We start from the raw sequence: 20,093 nt of genomic DNA, 5'->3' as shown, positions 1-20,093 counted from the left end.
TTTTATTTTACTTTATTTTATTTCATTTCTACCCAGGCCCTTTATCCTTCATCACAACCTGGGATTTGACATTTTTCAACGGTATTGAGCATATTTTGTGATTAGAAAAAGGGAGCAAACAGGGTTAGAGATGTTGTGCAGAGGCACCAGTGGATCATTCTACCTCTCTGCCTTATCCAAACCTTTGGATTTAATTTATCCTTCTTGGCAGAGGTTTTGTGCTGACACGACCCACATCTGTGCAAACAGAAATGAGAAACTGTGTGCAGAAAACATTTTGCATGTTTATAGAGTTCCAATAAACCCCATCCCTTCTCCCATTTCTCAGAAACGCTGCACACAAGTAACTCATTTCAATATTTGAACAACCATCGTAATTATGCCACTTGTTACCGCATCTGGGAACAAAAAATTTGCAGATGATACCTCCAAAATGTGATGCCATCCCGGGAAACAGAAACTCAAAGAGGGATCCAGGGACTATTGTGGATAAGTGTCTTCCACTGAGCCCAAAGTGGTTATTGCAACTTCTGCCTGTATGGAAGGGGCTTGAGTCAGGAATTTTCTGTCTGCAGGGCCAGGAAATCAGAACATGTTGTGCAGTTCCCCTGTTGCCATCCCAGGGATCGATGGAAATATTGCTGGGGGATTGCTGGAGATGAATAGAAAAAGGATATAGAGCCCAGAAATCTGCCCCAGTGCTGGGAATAGACACATTGGAGAGAGAGAACTCCGTGTCAGGGGGCGTTGGGTTGGATATCAGGAAAATGTTCTTGTTTTTAGAGGATGGTTGGGCACTGGAACAGCTGGGAATGGGCACAGCTCTGAGGCTGCCAGAGCTCCAGGAGTGTTTGGACAATGCTCTCAGGGACAGGGTGGGATTGTTGGGGTGTCCTGGGAGACCCCAAGGAATTGGATCAGTGATCCTGGTGGGTCTCTTTCCAACTCAGGATATTCTGTGATTGCATGATCAAGTCATCCTTGCAGGTACCACGTCACAGGTTGAGAACCTGATCCTGATAAACCAGAACAAGCTCCGGTAGTTGGGAGCTGAAGTTTGGAAAGTTCCACTGTGGAATGAAACAGCTTCACATCCCTCAGTATAATTAAACATTGGAGTCTTTTTCCATCACCATCCTTTCGAGTCTTTCAGATGGGATAATCCATCATTTTAAAAGAGGGGCTTGATTCCAGTCAGGAGAAGGAATCCTGTGAATCTGTCAAGTGCAGTGGCCCATGCTGTTGATTTATGAGCCTCCCTTTCCAACCCCTCCTTCAGAGCTGTGTTCAGGATCATTTATCTGCACCATCCCTGAAAAACTTGGAACTCTGCATTCAGACAGACCCCTCCCTACGGCAGAGGGTTGGAACAAGGTGATCTTTAAGGTATTTTCCAAACCATTCCAGGACTGTGTGATTCTAAGACAGTCTCCGCCCTCAAACCATGCTGTTGGGCCTTCCTGGTTTCTTGTAGAGTTTATGGAGGAGTTTTTCTTTCTGTCCTACCAGTTTTTGGTTTTAGATCTTTTTCTTGCTATATTTCTTATTTGGATTATCTGAAATTGGCCATCACCAGAGGGTGGCTTCTTTCTTTCAGCCTGGAGAAGAGAATCCTCAGAGTGACATCACTGAGGCCTTCCAGCACCTACAGGGAGCCTACAGGAAAGATGGAGAGGAATATTTACAAGGGCCTGGAGGGACAGGGAAAGAAGAATGGCTTCAAACTGAAAGGGAGGAGGTTTAGATGGGATATTGGCAGGGAATTCTTGGCTGTAAGGGTGGTGAGGCCCTGGCACAGGGTGCCCAGAGAAGCTGTGGCTGCCCCTGGATCCCTGGAAGTGTCCAAGGCCAGGTTGGACAGGGCTTGGATCAACCTGGGATAGTGGAAGGTGTCCCTGCCCATGGCAGGGGGTGGAATGAGATGGTTTTTAAGATCCCTTCCGACCCAAACCATTCTGGATTTCCATGACTCCCATGGATGAGTTGTTTTGATGCATCAGGACAATTGGTCCACGTGTCTTATTCATATGTTTGGATTCATCCTGATTGCCAGAGCTGGGAACTGATGAGCAGGAATTTATGATTCTTCATCTTCCAGGTATGAGAAATGGATTTCTGCTGAACAACACCCAGGTAATCAATCCTTTGCCATGTCTGTAGTCGTGGCTTTTGGAGTGGTTTAGGCTCAGCCTGTGGCCTACAGAGAACAGGGAAGTGCCTGAAGGGCTTTAGGGTGACTGAAGTTCATTATCTGGGCACACTGATATGTGGATGAAGTGCAGTAGTTGTGATAACAGGTCAGATAAACTCATCAGCTGAATTTATGATTCATTCTGGCTCTGAACCAAACTAAAATCATGACATTATGTCTTTATATCCTCATACAACTGAGGTTCAGCACCGTTCCAGTCTGTGCTTTCAGAAGACGGTGAATGTGGCAGATGTGTGATTCACTCTTGGATTTCTGGCAGCTGGGAAGCATCACCTAATTAGGCCAGGCAGGAGGCCTTGCTAATGTGGCTGAATTCCTTCTGGGAATGAGCTCCTGTATCCATGTGACACCGAGCCGTGGAGACACCCAAATCCTTCACAGCTGTCTCAGGCTTCTGTGTGGCAGTGCTTGGTGAAAACAGCCCCAAACCTTCATCTAAGCTTGGATCAGTAGAATTTCCATGTGGTTCTTCCATAATAATTTGCCAGAAGTGAGAGCATCACTTTACCCCTGGAAAAGATGGAATTGTTCTCAGAAGATTTTGCATGCCCCAGCCCTGCACAGGTTGCTTTGCCTGGGTATTTTTATGGTTCCTTAAGGGGATGTTGGACACCAGGAGGAATTTCTTCATGGAAGAGGCTGTCAAACTTCAGGAGGGGCTGTCCCTTTCCTGTTGGAGTCCCCATCCCTGGAAGTGCCCAAGGAACACTGGAACTGGACGTGGCAGGCAGTGCTCTGGGCTGGCGATGAGGTGGAGATTAGACTTAATCTTGGAAGTCTTGGAGGTCTTTTTCAACCTAAATGATTCTGTGATTCTGTGATGTTATTGTTCTAATCTCAGTCCAAGAATTTTGCAAAGCTCTTCACACCTCATTCATATTTCTTGATTTGAGAAAAACCTGAACCACAAGTTCCCAATGCCAGATTTGTGTTTTGTAAGGTAGGGATGGTAGAAGGTCTCTGAATTGGGATTGTTTCTTTGCCTTGGTTTGTACCTATTTTTGGTTTGTACCTGTTTTCAGCTGGCTGTGGGAAATACAGATTTATGTAAAGACACTGAAAGTGAGAGTTACCTCTCTGACCTGCAATGTTTTTTTTCCTTTGAGGTTGAGCTGTGTGCACACAGTTTTATTCAGGCAGCCTCGTGGGAATGCAGGACTCAGTCTGCCAATGAGAAGACTTTGACTAAGAAGATAAATGACAAGATTTCTTATTCATGAAATTCAGCACAATCTTTGGGTGAATCTCTTGTCTCATACAGCAAGTGCTGAACTTCTTGAGTGTGGTTCTCATTCGAAAATACAAAAGCTCAGTGTGTTTTATCTTTTTCCAGTGTTTGGGGTAACACCATTTCACCCCTTCTACCCCCAGCAGAGTTAATGGACTTGTCTCATTGTTCTGATGTCATTAAACATACAATGTGTACATTCTGTGGCAGATTAAGACCTTTTGGTATTGGTTTAGTTGGTACCAGGTTGCTGAAGAGTACAGACTGCCAGTCCCATCATTCATCATTGTATGAGTGTATTAATATTCAAAAACTCCTGCTTTCTAAGCAGTTGTCCTTTAGAAGAAACTGACACCTCACTGGGATTCAAATTGTCCCTGGGAAGGAGCCTGGCTCTTGTTTAGGGAAGCTCTGGAGTGCACAGAAGTCAATTGAAAAGCAGGAACCTTTGATCAAATCAAACAGTTGAAAGAGATCCTCCCCAATGAGCATCTCCGAAGTGTGGGGCCCTGACAAAGTCCTCCTGACTGTTAATTTAGGCTCTATTTTATAATTCATTAGAATTGGGAGACTGAAAAAGCAACAAACAACTCCCTGACTTCTGCCAAGTGGCATATGGCTGTCATCTCTGCTCAGCCTCCAGTGCCCTGCTCAGCATTCCTGCTCTCCCAGGAATGAGCTGATCTGTAAGAGGATTGCTCTGGATGGCTCTATAAGTGCTTGAGATGATGTTTCTTTGTCACTGATACAGAAATGAGGGATGAATGGGATATGCCAAAAATACTACCAAAAAAATCTTTGTAGATAGTTTTATTTTTTAACATTTGCCGAGGTGTAGGGCAAAGTCTGTATTGGCTGTTTTTTTACTGGGGCTATCCTCAGAGCTTTCCAGATTTTTTTTAAGACTGTAAGCCTGACTGTCCCCTTAAAGTTGTGCCCTCACCATGGTCCTGCTGGCACCTTCTTGCAGCCTATAGAGAGGGACTTGGATTTTCAGCCCATCAGTTTCGTGTGTCTTCTGTAGTGTCACAATTTCTGTAAAGTAATATTTGACTTCCCTGTTGGGGAAAAGGGTGATTTTCTCCTCTGTCCCCGACCTTTCAGCCAGATACAAGCTCTTTGTTTGTGTTGACTCTGGCAATCACAAAGTTCTCTGCTCAGGCTGAAAATTAACCCTGCATGAATGGAACTGAAACGTGGTTTGCAGCCAGGATTTAAATTGCCAGGAGCAGGAATTCTGGTGGGATCACCCTTGTGGCATCAGCACCGACCTGCGGTGCCTGAGCCAATTCCAAACCCCACTGTGCTCCTGGCTGGGGAGGAACATGTCACATTGGATCAGATCTGGAAGTTTGACTGCTCTTTGTGGGGTATGAGAAACTGTTTCTCCAGACCTTTGGAAAAATCAATCTGATACCAGAGGAGAGTGTTTGGCGTGGTGCAAATGTGAGTCCTGTAAAGGACTTTAATCTTGGAATTCTCCTGACCTGTGTGTGGGTGAAGTCCTTTGTCTGTCAGAGATTTCAGCCAGCTCAAGGTGACTTTAAAGAAAGGCTCCTTCTTGCTTTCATGGTCTGTACAAAAGTCAAGCAGGCAACCAAACTAATTTCTTTTTAGAGCAGCCTGGTCTAGTGGAAGTTTTCCCTATCCATGGCAGGACATGGAACAAGACAATCTTTAAGGTCCTGTTGAACCCAAACCATTCTGTGATTCTGTGAAAACATGTTTGGGAGAAATGAAAAATCCACTTGCCTCCTTCAGCTCTGTTCTTTCCTGAGCACAGTCCAAACCAAATGCTTGTTTAGCTGGTTCTGCTCCCCACATTCCTCAAAAGTACCCAATCATTCCCAGCCCACAGGGAACAACTTGGGTACAGCTACAGTTCCCTGTGGTGAGTGCCTGTTGTCCAGAAATCCCATCATTTTTCATTCCTTCTGTCTTTCTCTTTGGATTTTTGAGTTAGTGGCAGAGAGGAAGCCAGGACTCCACAGCTTTGGTCACTCTCTGACCACAGGGTGAAGGACAAACCTGTGGCCACCGCTGCTCAGGGGCTTCTGGAATTTCCTCTCCAGCCTTGTTGATCCTTTGTGAATACCCAGAGAACCAAAGTCATTGTAAGGCATCTCATTCCTGTCAGGGACAAGTCCTTATCTTGCCTGTGTTTGTGCAGGAAATGTAAGCAGGGCTGATGTTTTTCCAGCAGTTGAGGACCATCTGTCCTACAACAAACTCATCACCTGCCAGACTTGTTCAGAGCGTCTCTCAGTCCATATGTCTTGTGTATCCACGATAAAGAAGAAATGTAGGAGCCATTTCTCTTCCCTGTGACCTTCCAAACATGCTGGCATTTAGCCTTGGTGCTGATACAGGAATTCTCCAGATTAATATCTGCTTTTCGTTCTGCTGACCCAGTTTGTTTGCAGAGGGGATATTTATTTCTCCCCAGCTTTGAAGGCCTGTACTTTTTTTAGACATTGCATAAGGAATCTATCATCTGCAAATAATTAAAATTAGACACTAGAAATGACATTGTGTTGCTAATGAGCAGATGTGTCTACTTATACCAGTGGAAGAACAGCTGTACACATAAAAAATGCTGCAGCCACCCTAAACCAACATTTGGTATTCTGCTACAGGCCTGGAACTTCATTTGGAGATTAAAGGGAAAAAAAAAATAATCTCTCTCAGTAAAATATAACCATTTTTATGTTTTGCCTTTACATTTTTGTAACACGCTTCCCTTTATAATTTGAGTGAGATTTGTGAGTCTCAGATTAAAGTGCCTTTGTCGTGTATTTCAAACGTTATTAAGAGCCTTGATGGTCTCAGCATTATTACAAGGTGTAACAAAAAACAGTAGAAATACAAAATCTATTGTCACCAGGCATATTAAATATATTCAAAATAGAATTACCAGCCCCTCAGGGAGCCATTCTTGGTCCAATACTCCTCAATATTTTCATTAATGACTCGGAGGATACAGTGAAGAGGATGCTAATTAAATCAGTGGTAAAGACATTGCTGGGAGGCCCTTGAAGGAAACGAATAAAGCACAGCTCTGTGTTGATAAATTAACGTAAGCCATGGAAATCTATGTGCCAGGACACAATAATGATAAATGTGTGGTGGTTCCTGCAGGGCTGGACACTCAAGAGTAGAACTGGGTTGTTTGATAGGAGCCTTTCTGTTGCCTTCTTCTAATTTCTGCTTTTTCCAATGAAATCCCAGTGGTGGGACAGTTGATTGATGCTAATTCATCCAACCAGCAACGAATTTATTCCCCTGCCCAAACTCACCTCCAAAATACCTGTGGTTTGTGTTGTTTTTTTTTCAAAATAATAATTTCTTTGTCAGAGTTGCGCTTTGAGAATGCAGCACCATCTCCTTCCTGAACCGAAATCTTGTGTTTTGTTGTTCCCACTCTTTGTGTTTCTCCAGGAGTAAACAGGCATTAAAAATAAATAGGTGTTATTAGGCTGCTTTGAATCCTGAGGAATTTCAGCTGCCGTGTCCTAATTTGCAGGGTTGGACTCTTTTTATCCATATAAATTAGAAAAGACTTTTCCTGACCTATATTTGCAGTTTAGGAGATGATATTTTCCCTGCATCTTTCTTAATGAAGGGGATTATTAACCGGAGCGGTGGTTGCTGAGGTGGGCTCACTTTTTGAAGTGAGTGGTGCTGAATCAATTCTGGCTCAAGGGTAAAAGTCCTCCCGAGCTCTGAACTCCTCTTTCAACTGCTTTTAGGTTCTTTATTTTACATCTGTCAAGGATGTGTGGACCATTTCCCCAGAACTACTGAAAATTAAAACTCTGTGTGAAACATGAATCCACCTGAGGGAGGTGAGGTTTATACTGGATATAAGGAAGAATGAGGTTATATTTTATATATATATAATATAACATCAGAATATTCTGTGATTCTGGGATGATCTTTAAAGGTCCTTTCCAACCCAAACCATTCCATGACGCCATGGTTCTATCCATGAAACCGACGGGAATGTGGTGAGAATAACAACATCTAAATTTTAATGTGTTTGTAGAATTAGGAGAGCGCAACCTTAGAAAGTCTTTTCCTGCAGAATTTTTTGATGGATCGTTCCTAATCCTTAGTCAAGGAAAACAATAGATGAAGTCAAAACAAAGAGGTACCAAACATTGTTTTCTTCTTCAAATAATAGTGAATTTACTGTACTTGGGTCTGGAAATCTGAGGCACTGAAGCGTGGCATCATTAATCATAGTTTATGGTGATTATTAGTAGGCTTTTAATCTTTGTTTTCGTGTATAATTAGGTACAAGAGGTCAAAGCTGATTCTCTTCTGAACAACAATATTTTCAGTGAATGACTGTTTTTCTCTTCCTGCAATTTCCTTGTGCATATTTATAAGAGCACACTTGTCTGTGTTTTGAGAGAGCAGTGTCCCATGAGCTTATCTGCTGATAAAAGCAAATGACAACACTATTATTTTTATTATCGCTAATTATTTTTATTACTATTGCAACAGCACCTGGTGGATCAGAGTGGGTTTGGATCCGTAGTGCTGGCAAATGCCTAAATTGAGGCGAGGCACTAATGAACAACAGATAAACAAAGAGAAAGGAGAAGGCACATGAAGAAAACAACAGCAAATCTGTGTGGCTCCATAGCTGAGCCCGTGTGGTAACTGATCTGAATCCCTGAATTTCTTAATCGTATTTTTCCCCATCATCAGTTGTTCAGCTTTTGGTAACATCACAGCAAAGTTAATTCCTGAAGAAAATCAGCAATGAGGGCCCGATTCCAAGGCCCAAACAGAAATACCTTTGACATGACTGATGCTTTTGGGCATTATTCCTGTTTTCCAGCAGTTAGAAAATGTGGAGCTCATTTCTGTCCTCTGTCATGCCCTCTAGTCTCTTCCACACATCCCTGCATTTTATTTGGGATTGAAGGCTATCAAGATCTCCAGGCAGGCTTGTTTCTCCAGCACAGGCAGGAGGGATAAAGGCTGAGCTAAATCCACCTAAATTTAGATGTTTCCATGGGTGTAGAGGGGCTGAGCTCCCATGGGTGTTGTCAACCCAGTTGACTCAAATGAGGCATCGATCTTTGGTCAGTTTTGGTTGCCTAAACCAAAGCTCAGTTCCAGCTTCACCAGTAAATGTTGATAAAAATTTCATTCCCTTCCCGTGTTCATAGAATTATGGAATTGTCTGAGTTGGAAGGGACCTTAAAAATGATCTCATCCCACCCCCTCCCATGGGCAGGGACACCTCCCACTGTCCCAGGCTGATCCAAGCCCCATCCAGCCTGGCCTTGGACACTTCCAGGGATCCAGGGGCAGCCACAGCTTCTCTGTAAAACCTGTGCCAGGGACTCAGCACCTTCACAGGAAACAATTCCTTCCCAATATCCCATCCATCCCTGCCCTCTGGCACTGGGAAGCCATTCCCTGTGTCCTGTCCCTCCATCCCTTGTCCCCAGTCCCTCTCCAGCTCTCCTGCAGCCCCTTTAGGCCCTGGAAGGGGCTCTGAGCTCTCCCTGGATCCTTCTCTTTCTTCTCCCAGCTCTCCCAGCCTGGCTCCAAAGGGGCTCCAGCCTTTAGAGCATCTCTGTGGCTTCCTCTGGAGTTTCTCCAGCAGGTTGAAGTTCATCCAGCTCTCAGATTTTGAAGAGAAAGTACCTCTGAAAAAGCCTAATGCCTATTTATGGCAGAAAATGTCTAAAATCCTGCCTAAACCAAATCATTTAACTTTTGATTAAAGTGAAGTCAAGTTTGATTAAAGTCCCCTACAATAAAGTTAGTGCCATTAAGGATGATTTATGTGCATAATTCACTGTTCTATTCTTCTGTTCTGTGCACTACTGGTAAATATGAATTTTCAATTAATAAGTAGAAATGGATTAACACTTTTGCCTGGCAGTGATACTTGAGTTAATACTTGAGCTTTGTTTCACTTATCCAAAACAAACCTTTGAGAGTTTTTTTTCCTGGGCTCAGGTTGATGGTGCACTTCCTTCAAAGGTTAAAGGGCATTCAAAAATGCATTTATAGATTGTTATATCTGAAGGAATTAATAAATAATGAACATACAGGGAACTTTTCTTCTAAACCAAGTCTTCCTTAAGAATTTCTCCTTTAAAAAAATATGTATAAAATATTTGTAGTGATAAAAGAGCAGTATTGTTTCTGGTATGTGAATCACAGAATGGTTTGGGTTGGAATAGACCTCAAAGATTTTTTAGTGCCAAAACAGGACCAAACCCAGAGTTTCCTCCTTGACACTAAGAACTGTGTATACTGAAAACTTTCTAAACCTTGTTGACAGTGTAAAACTTTCCTTTATTATGTACAAGCTCATTAATTCTTTTAAACCTCCTGAACAAACTCTTTTCTATTTAATTTATACTTCCTGCACAGCAGCACCTTGAAAATCATCCAGAACTCTCAATGCACAGCACTATAACGAAATTCTTTCCTATTAACATTTTTCTCCTTTAATCATGTGCCATAAAGAGTTTTACTTTCCCCTGGCAACTTTTAAGCTGTATGGATGTAATCATTAGAGTGAGTGATGACATCAAGCCAGGGTGACATGGTGCAATTGATTTTTACTAAATAATGATATGATGAGCTGGAAGAAGGAGTTTTATTAGTCTTAACTCAGCAAGGATTGATTGGGGAGAAGAAAATGACCAATCCGTACCTCAGGTTGCTGCAGGTATAAGAAAATAAGTGACAGCTGCAGAAAAGTCTATAAATCATGGGAAAAATTATGATAAAAATAAGAGCTATGAACTGCCCTTTAAAATTTCACTGGATGGCAGAGAAGAGTGGAAGAGACCTCAGCCATTTATCTCCATTATGCCTGGGATCCTCCGAGAATAGCAAAGTTGACGGATGATGCCATTACATTTTTTTTATTATTTTTAAATGGAGGGAAGATAAGGAATGGTGTATAAGTGTTACTTTCAAGTCATTAGAGGGTTGAGTCTTTGAAAGAATTCCTTGATTTGGCCAATAAAATAAAGTGTCTTTTGCTTTAGCTTTCTGTAGGTAATGTATTAAACATTGGCTTTTTGGAAACAAGTCTGCTTGTTTGCAGTTTCTGAAGAAAAAAAGTAGTACTGAGAAATCTGTTTTGGTTTTTATTTTGTTGATCAGAGAATCACAGAATGGTTTGGGCTGGAAGGGAGCTTAAAGATTGCCTCATTCCACCCCCTGCCCTTGGGCAGAGACACCTTCCTCTATCCCAGGTTGCTCCAAGTCTCGTCCATCCTGGCCTTGGACATTTCCAGGGGTGGGGATTCCATATTCCAGTCCATATTCCAGTAATTCAAACCAAAGGAGAGCCAGCATTTATTGCTTTGATGCCAAAGAATGTGAGCAAGATCGAAACTAAGTCATTCCTAGCCAGGTGCATCAGAAGATACCAAAGTGTTGGTAAGAAAGGGATTTTTAGGGCCATTTCTTTGCCTGTTGTCTACACCTTGGCAAAGAGCAGCTTTCCCAGTGGCAGTGTGTTTATATTTCATGGCAGTCTCAGGCTGGGAATCGTTCCTTTGACAGGATCTGGGAGCCCATCACAGCTCCCTGTTCTCTCCAGCCACCATCCTCTCACCACAAATTTCCATTTCATATAAAGCAGAGCTCAGCTCCTGAGGGGCTTTCTGTGGTTAATTGGTGCTCTGGGCTCTGCTGGCACAGTGAGGACATTCTGTGTTCTCCAGAGTGTTCAGGGCTGAGCTCTGCTGAGGTGCTTTGGTCAGCCAGAGGGAAATTCCTGAATATGATCCATGCCTGACATCTGAACAGATTTTAAGCTCCAGATGCCCTCATCTACCCTGGTTCTCCGGAGACAAGAGCTTTAAACAACAGCCCAGTGCTCACACAGAGCCTGGGCTGTTGGATTTTGGACTTTTTTACACTTTGGCACCACGCAACCGTATCCAAACCCCACATATTTTTGTCTTTTGCCAGAGAGGTGAAAATTCTCTGCTTTTCTCTCTGTTCTAAAACCAACCTCTCTATCAAAGCAGCTCTTTGACAAAAGGTTTTCTGGCTGTTCCCAGCAGATCAGCTGGTTTTCTTTGTTTCAGGCCTCCCCAGTGAGTGCCAGGCTGTTACCTCGGAGGTCTGGCTGTTCCTGTTCCTGCTGGCTGTGTTCCTGATCACCTGGTCAAGGACACAGCATTTGCCTTTTCCCATCTCTGTCTTGCCCCACTGATATTACTGAAGTAGATCTGGATCAGAACAATTCCTTCATGGGAAGGGCTGTCCATCCCTGGCACGGCTGCCCAGGGCAGTGGTGGATTCCCCAACCCTTTTTTTTTTTTCTTTTTTTTTAAAATTATTTTAAATGCAGCTCTTCTTTGATTTGTTCTGGCTCTGAATTCATTAGGAAGCCTGAATTAGCATCCTGCCACATTGTCTGGGGCTTCTTCACTCCTCCATCCCCTCAGGTACAAACACCAGGATTCTGAGTCAGGATTCTGAACTTCAGCTGAAGGGGAGGGACTAAAACACAGAGCCCACTTCTTCATTTTTAAACATTCTTTGTAGAATGGAACCAGAATAAGGATTTTAGCAACAATTCCTACATGGAAAGTGTTGTCCAGCCCTGGCCCAGCTGCCCAGGGCAGTGCTGGAGTCCCCATCCCTGGGGGGATTTAAAAGCCATGTGGATGTGGCATTTGGGGACAGGGGTCAGTGGTGGCCTTGGCAGTGCTGGGGAATGGTTGGATTTGATGATCTCCAAGGCCTTTTCCACCCTCAGTGATTCTCTGATTCCTCAGGGTTAATAGATTTTCCTACCAGCTTCAAAAAATAACATCTTTATCATCTCAGCCCTGAATAAAAGGAAAGTTCAGGTCCTACTGACAGATTTCCCTATTATCCTTGAGGAAAAAATTGATCTCCTGGAGCTATGCTAAAAAACTACCCATAAACTGTCTGGTTTTGCACAGAGAATGGCTTTGAGACATCTCACAGAAGAGTTAGAGACACAGCCAGCCTTTCCCAAAAAAATCCAGTTGCTCTGAAGATGTTCAGATGATGTTCTGGAGGAATTGTTCCTTCTCTGAGTTAAGAGTTTAATCACAGAGGCACTGTGGAGTTTCAAAGATTCAAGCAGAAGTTGTTTTGTTTTGAAATTGCCTGTCTGAAAAAAGGAACAGGGTGCCCAGGGAGCTGTGGCTGCCCCTGGATCCCCCCTGGAAGTGTCCAAGGCCAGGTTGGACAGGGCTTGGAGCAACCTGGGATAGTGGAAGGTGTCCCTGCCCATGGGAAGGGTGGGACTGGGTGACCTTTAGGTCCCTTCCAACCCGAACTGTTTCATGATTCTGTGATTCTATGAAACTGTATTTCCTTAAAGTGAAGCCCTCAGGAATGGAATGTGGCTTTATGTTATTGCTCAAGAGATAAATGCTCTTTGTTGCTTGGTTGTTGTCTTATTTCCCACCTGGATTTTGGATACTTTGCCTTTCAATTGCCCTTCCAAGTTAAACAACTTTGGCAAGACTGAAGAGGATCATTTCTCTGGTGGTTTTCTTTTTGTTTTGATTTTCTCTAGAAATATATTTTTAATTTAGAGTAATTTCTCCTCTTAACCTTCTCTTCAATAAATTAATTAATCTGACTGGCTCCCTGATTCTGTGTCACGTTGGCACATGCAGATATTAAATAATCTGATTTTTTCACTCAGAGCACTGTGCACGTGAGCTCACACCAAACTTAAACTCCTAAATTCATGCTGGAAACCAACACCCTCTGTAGTGCCCCTCCATTTAGAGAGATTTTTGTAATCTCCTCCCTATCTGATTGTTAAACAGTTTGTTAAGCAATAAATAGATTTGTAGAATGTTAATGCTTAAGCTCAAACATCAATCAGCATTAACATATCCTGGCCAAGCTAAAGCTTTCCTGCTCTGTCCTCATTTTATCCCAAACTGGTTTTCCCAGAGCTCCCTGCCACCCTGGAAGAACTTCCAAAGGACTGAACAAAATATCCCTTGGTGGCACTTGATACTCTTAAGTATTGATGAAGAAGCTTGCTGTTGTTTTTTATTGTAATAATACATTTTAACAGCCAGAAAAATTACCCACATCAACAGAAAACTCCGTCAGATGTTCTGGAATCAGATTCTTTCATGTAGCTGTTGGTCATTGAGTGCAGTTAACCTAATACATATTTTAAAATATTTTTGTGTCTTGTTGTTCATAAATATTTCAGGCAGTTTTTGTTTATAGTATTTCCCTTTTAATTATTTTTTTTGTTGCCTTGGGGGGGTCCAAGAGGGATAAATCCATGATTTAATGAGGAGTAGTGAATTGAGGGCATCTTTTCCCTCCAGTAATACCAGAGGAAAATACTTTCTCCACTCCCTTTTCCAGGGGGGTATCAGGACATCATTTCCTTTTTCCATTTCGTCTCCACACTCCTGAGAGTTGATGGGGACCATCAGAGGGGCTTTTGCAGCCTGGTGGCAATCATGACACCAATCCTGATGATTTCCAATTTGTCTTGAATTGCAGCTTTTTGGGAGGACTCTGCTTAAGAAATCCCAAACTTCATACATCAAGTCTTTTGAAGGGGTTACACATACCAGCAGAAACATCACAAAATCCTGGTGCCAAAATTGCCCATCCAGCCTGGCCTTGAACACCTCCAGGGGTGGGGAGTCCACAAGCTCTCTGGGCAGCCTGTCCCAAAAATAACTATTTTTTCTCCAAAAGTATTTTGTACCTTTCTCCCATTAAGTTGTACTCCCACAGCACAAAAAAAAAAATTATAAGCGCTTGATAAAATCAATTTTTTTTTGGTAACCATTTGCATGGTTCAAAATCAGTTTTGTGGTTTTTTTTTTAAGAGTGCCTTGATTTCAGTTACTGCAGATTAATTATTTAAGGTTTGGCATCTCTGTTTTACTGTTGTGTGATGGAACAAAACCGTAAAATGCCCATTTTTGTTTAAAAGGAAATTTAAAAGGAAATTTAAAAGGAAATATCAGCGTTGAATACCTTCAGGACTCTTTAACCAAAGACTTGGACTTCCTAACCCTACCTGCTGATTGTGCATGGAAGAAACTGCGCTAATCCAGCTGTAACATCCTGAATTTAGCGGGAGGTGTCGCATGGCAGTTGTCCCACGGAATGAGATGAGCTTAAAGGTCCCTCCCACCCCAACCCATCCTGGAATTCTGTGAAATGGGGGTGTTTTGGGGTCCTTCCAGCACCCAGGGAGGGAGGGAAGCTGATCCCCCTGTGTTCTGTCCCCCCAGGGATGCGGCAGGGGAACGATGTCGGCACTCAGTACCGCTCGGCCATCTACACCTTCTCCCAGGAGCAGATGGAAGCTGCCCTGAGATCCAAGGAGGAATATCAGAAGGTAACACTGGCCAGGGGGTGGAATTGCTTCACCTGCAGGCACAGGGTTGAAGAAGTCACCAATTAACACAAAATCACTCCTTGTGCTGTGCACTCTCCTCAGGCCGATGCCCAACTTGCATCAGAGTTGCTTTAAATGCCAACTTTTAGGATTGTTTTTTGTGTGAGTCATTTTATAACCGTGCAGAAAGAAAAATAGCTCCTCATGCAGAGATATTTTGAGTCTGTTCTCCAGGTTTATTTAGTGTGGGCTCACCAGAATACAAATCTGTGGTCTTTAAGCTATTCAAGCTTCTCTGGACCCCAAACCCTGAAGGGTGTACCCAAAATCCCAGATCCAGGAGTTCCTGAACATTGCTGATCAATAATTGAGCTGGATAACTCAGGATCACCCACCTGATGCTTGTGAGATGCTTCTATCAAGCCTTTCCATAAATATCCTGGATGAGATGTGACAGCCTGTGACTTAATGAGAGTATTTGAGTATTTTTTGTGACACAAGGATTTGTGTGAGAGAACATTGACCCTTCCTTTCACAGGATTTTCCCCTGTTTTCTGGGGAAGATGGATTCTGTGCCTTCCCTGCCACGTTACTATTTAAGTAAAGGCAGAGGGATTAGCACCCTGCAGTGTTGTTGCACTGTGGTGCAGCCCAGTGCTCTTGTCGATGCAAAATACAGATTCTGCAGCAGGAAAATATTAAATTATTAAAATTTACATGAAAAAAAAAACCCCACTCACCTGGGACATCAGTGCAGTAAACTTAAATAGTCCTAAAAGAAAACCAGCATTCATTATATTTAAAGTCTCCTCACTGGTGTTATGTTAAAGAACCAGGAGTTTTGGTGTTTATTTGATGTTAAAAGTAAAAAAAAAAATCTTTATACATCAGCCAGAAGATCCCAAAAGGCAGCAGGTTTTTTTTACCAGTGTGGGTATGACTGGGTGAGCTCCTAGGGCTGGTTCCTACTTGCAATTGGAATTATTTTGAGTGCAAAGAGGTGCTCAGAACAGCAGGTAAGTGATTTCCAGACCTGATAACTGTGTGTGTAGATGAAGTGCTCAATGATTTATGTTTTTTTCTGGTGGGGCTAAATCAGTCTTGCACGTTTTTATCTGGTGGATTTGGAAAATATTTATCATTCAAAACTTACTTTTCACTCATTATTTGCCTTAGATCCACTGCTTTCCCGAATTCCTTTTCTTTCTTTCATTTAGCATCTGCTGACCAACATCACCCTGCAAATCTTACAGCTTTAATTTGCTTTCTCAACTCTGTTATCCTCTGCTGTTATTTGTCATTAAATAAATACTGACATGAGAGCAAAATTGCCATGTGTGAGATTGCAATATGATATTACAGAAATTTCCATCATCAAATAGATTTCCTTAATGGCACCATTTAAAATTTACCTACTTTGAAAAGTGTGTGTAATTAGTACATTTATATAATTAGGCACAACTGTAAGTGAGCACATGTAGAGTTTGTTTTTGCACTGAAGTGGGGAAGGAAGGGACGGTGTTGCCAGCTAAGGAAACCCAGGAAATGTGCACTGAAATTCCTTAGGGATGTGTGTTTCCCATGTATTATTAACAACAATATCTCCAATATTATCTACTGGGGTATTGCAGGAGCAGTGGAATGGTTGTGTGGGAAACACACTGAGCAAACAATTTGTTCAGGAATCCCTTTTCATATTAAATGCTGTGCGTTCCATTATTTTAATGTAAATGTAATACAGCCACTTTCCTTATTATTGCAGCAATTTAAAATAAATATCAAGCTTTTCTGGCAGTGACATGTGCCAGATAATCATGGATAAAAATGTGGGAATGGCACAATTTTTCCTTGATAAGCAGTGGTGCCTGCAGCCAGGGAGGAAGGACTAACAAACATGACAATAACTGCAGTGTGCACAGGTGACTCCAGCGTTTTTTTGGCCCTGCAAAGGGAGAAAAATAAAATCAAAATGTCATTTATCTTTTTGTTCAATGAATAATTGTGCATGTGCTCTTAGATGTTTTGAGCTGAGGGCCTGCAAGAGCCCTGAAAATGGCTTTCAACCAGAAAATGTTGGGTTTGCTAGATGAGGTTTGGGTTTTTTCCCAAATGGTTCCTGGTGCCCAGGGCAGGGAATGGAGCTGGGGAAGGGGCTGGAGCACCAGGAGAGGCTGAGGGAGCTGGGAAAGGGGCTCAGCCTGGAGAAAAGGAGGCTCAGGGGGCCCTTCTGGCTCTGCACAACTCCCTGACAGGAGGGGACAGCCGGGGGGGTCGGGCTCTGCTCCCAGGGAACAGGGACAGGAGGAGAGGGAATGGCCTCAAGCTGTGCCAAGTTGTGGTGTAGATTGAATATTAGGGAAATATTCTTCACAGAAAGGATGGTCAAGCATTGGGATGGGTTTCCCAGGTGGAAATCCCAGGTGGATTCACCATTCCTGCAGGGATTTAAAAGCCCTGTGGATGTGGCAGCTGGGGACATGGACCAGTGGTGGCCTTGGCAGTGCTGGGGGATGCTTGGATTCAACAATCTCATAGTGCTTTTCCAACCTCAGTGATGCTGGGATTCAATTTTGAACGACAATAATCAGATTTATTACCAGGCTGTGGGTGAGACCCTCGGTGTGCCTCGAGCCCAGGTATCCCGTGAGGTCACATCTATTTGAAGTTGTGGAACTTGCTGCTGGTTCCTGCAGCTGCTTTGAGAGCTGAGGAGTGGCAGAAGAGCGCTGAACTCACAGTGAGCCAGGGAGCTGGAGCTGCTGAGGGAGCTGAGTGCAGGAGTCAGAGTCAGCTGCTGGTGACAGAGACTGTAATACAATAGTGCTGCTGCTAAACGCTGACACAGTGGAAGAGTAATCAGAAAAAAACACCAAATGAGGGCCAGGCCTTGGTGAAATCACTGTGAATGAGCAGTTTTGCCTGAAGCTGATGTTTTTAAATACAAGTGAACCTGAGGTTACTCAATTTTCAAGACAGTTGCTTGGCTGGGTTTGGTTTTCAAATGAATTAGCAAGGCAATTGTAATCCAGAGAGTGAAATCAGGGTGGGAAGAAGTTTGTATTCATTTTTTTTTTTTTAAATCAGACTTTGTACTTGTTTTGTCAAGCACTAGCACTGGGTTTTAAGGCTCCAAGAATACACTGAGTGCCTCCCCTTCATGGAATCACAGAATGGTTTGGGTTAGAAGAGACCTTAATAATCATTCAGTGCCACCCCCTGCCATGGGCAGGGACACCTCCCACTATCCCAGGATGCTCCAAGCCCTGTCCAGCCTGGCCTTGGACACTTCCAGGGATCCAGGGACAGCCACAGCTGCTCTGGGCACCCTGTGCCAGGGCCTCCCCACCCTCCCAGCCAACAATTCCTTCCCAATATCCCATCCATCCCTGCCCTCTGGCAGTGGGAAGCCATTCCCTGTGTCCTGTCCCTCCATCCCTTGTCCCCAGTCCCTCTCCAGCTCTCCTGGAGCCCCTTTAGGCCCTGGAAGGGGCTCTGAGCTCTCCCTGGATCCTTCTTTTCTCCAGGTGAATACCTCAAACACCCAGCCTGGCTCCAGAGCAGAGGTTTTGGCTGGATGCATTCCTTGGAATAAGGCACACAATGAATTAGCACTGGCCAGCAGACAATGCAACAATCCCTGCAGCACAGCACCTTTAGCAGAGACTTCCATCAGCTTCCTGTGACATGATGTGGGAACAGCAAAACCCTCAGGTGCAAAAAATACATTTGGTATTAGGGAAAAGAGATTGAAAAGCTGGACTTTCCAAAAGCGTTCCCAAAGCAATGAGCTCTGGAGTAGCAACCTGCAAGGAGGTGAAGTTGTCAGGATTGTATTTGTCAAAGCTGGAGGATGGGCTGTTTACAGACCTCTGGGATCTGCAGTTCTGAGTTGTTAATTCCATGAAGGAATGCCTGGTGGTGGGAATTGACAACCTTCATCTGTGTTTTTATCTGACGTGCTGTGTGAATTCAGAACGAGCTTTTCCTGGGAGATGGTTTTTCATGTGATTTTTTTTGGCTGGGAGAAGTTAAATAGCTCTTTTAAAATGAGATTGTTTTTATTAAAGCAATACAATAGTCAATAAAAAAATAACACCTGCTTACTCCTCTTCAAATTACATCTAATTCAGAGCTTTATGTGTCAAATTATCTCTGCTTCACTCTGCTGTGAATGGCAACGACTTGATTCCTGATTGATGGTGGTGGCTCTTGTGGAGACAAGCAAAGCTGATCTGATAAGCTGAGCCATTCTTTGGTTTGTAATCACTTTTCTGTGCCACAGAGATACCCTTTGTATGTTCATCCCTCTTGGAGAAAGCTGCATTTGGCTACGGGTGAGGAGGTTTTGTGTGAGCAGTTGTGAACTCTTTTCATGTTACTGTAACCGCAGAAAATTTGACTTCGCCACTCCAATAAAATTCAGGCACCTCACAGTGAGGGTATCTCTGGAAACTAATCCTAATCCATTTCTTGATGACAGTGGCAGCAAGATAAAAGCATTAATGGCACGAACTTAGGATGAACTGGTGGATGTGTCTACCTGGACTTCAGCAGAGCCTTTGACAGCATCTCCCACGGCTAATTCCTGGAAAATCCAGCAGCCCAGATCTGGGCAGGTTCCCTCTGGGCTGGGTTAAGAGCTGGTGATGGCTGGGCACAGGGTGTGCTGGGGAATGATGACTTGGTGACAACAGCCCCCTGCAGCTCCAGGCTGGGGCAGAGGGGCTGGGAAAGGTCCTGGAGGTGCTGCTGACACGAGCCAGGTGTGCCCAGGTGGGCAAGAGGGCAATAATGGCACTGGGCTGTGCCAGCTCTGGGGTGGCAGCAGGAGCAGGGCAGTGCCTGTCCCCTGTGCTGGCACTGCTGGGACACCTCCAGTGCTGGGGACAGCTCTGGGACCCTCCTGACAAGAGAGACCTGGAGGGGCTGGAGCGTGTCCAGGGCAGGGAANCAGCACAAAAAAAAAAATTATAAGCGCTTGATAAAATCAATTTTTTTTTGGTAACCATTTGCATGGTTCAAAATCAGTTTTGTGGTTTTTTTTTTTAAGAGTGCCTTGATTTCAGTTACTGCAGATTAATTATTTAAGGTTTGGCATCTCTGTTTTACTGTTGTGTGATGGAACAAAACCGTAAAATGCCCATTTTTGTTTAAAAGGAAATTTAAAAGGAAATTTAAAAGGAAATATCAGCGTTGAATACCTTCAGGACTCTTTAACCAAAGACTTGGACTTCCTAACCCTACCTGCTGATTGTGCATGGAAGAAACTGCGCTAATCCAGC

General features: G+C 43.5%; 1 protein-coding gene across 2 annotated transcripts in view; it reads left to right on the top strand.

Annotated features, from left to right (window-relative positions):
• Positions 1–20,093, top strand: part of MSRA (methionine sulfoxide reductase A) — a 234,326-nt gene that overhangs the window by 134,976 nt on the left and 79,257 nt on the right. The window contains exon 5 of one of the 2 annotated variants that reach the window (XM_015620970.3): positions 14,705–16,125. The exons of the other annotated variant lie outside the window; for it this stretch is intronic. Within the exon in view, the coding sequence (XP_015476456.1) occupies positions 14,705–14,877 (173 nt within the window). The 3' untranslated portion in view covers positions 14,878–16,125. Of the gene's footprint in view, positions 1–14,704; positions 16,126–20,093 lie in introns of those variants that run through there. 2 annotated transcript variants of the gene reach the window in all.

This window comes from Parus major, chromosome 3 (assembly GCF_001522545.3).
Source record: "Parus major isolate Abel chromosome 3, Parus_major1.1, whole genome shotgun sequence".
Lineage (NCBI taxonomy): Eukaryota > Metazoa > Chordata > Aves > Passeriformes > Paridae > Parus > Parus major.
This window is presented reverse-complemented; position numbering and strand designations above follow the sequence as displayed.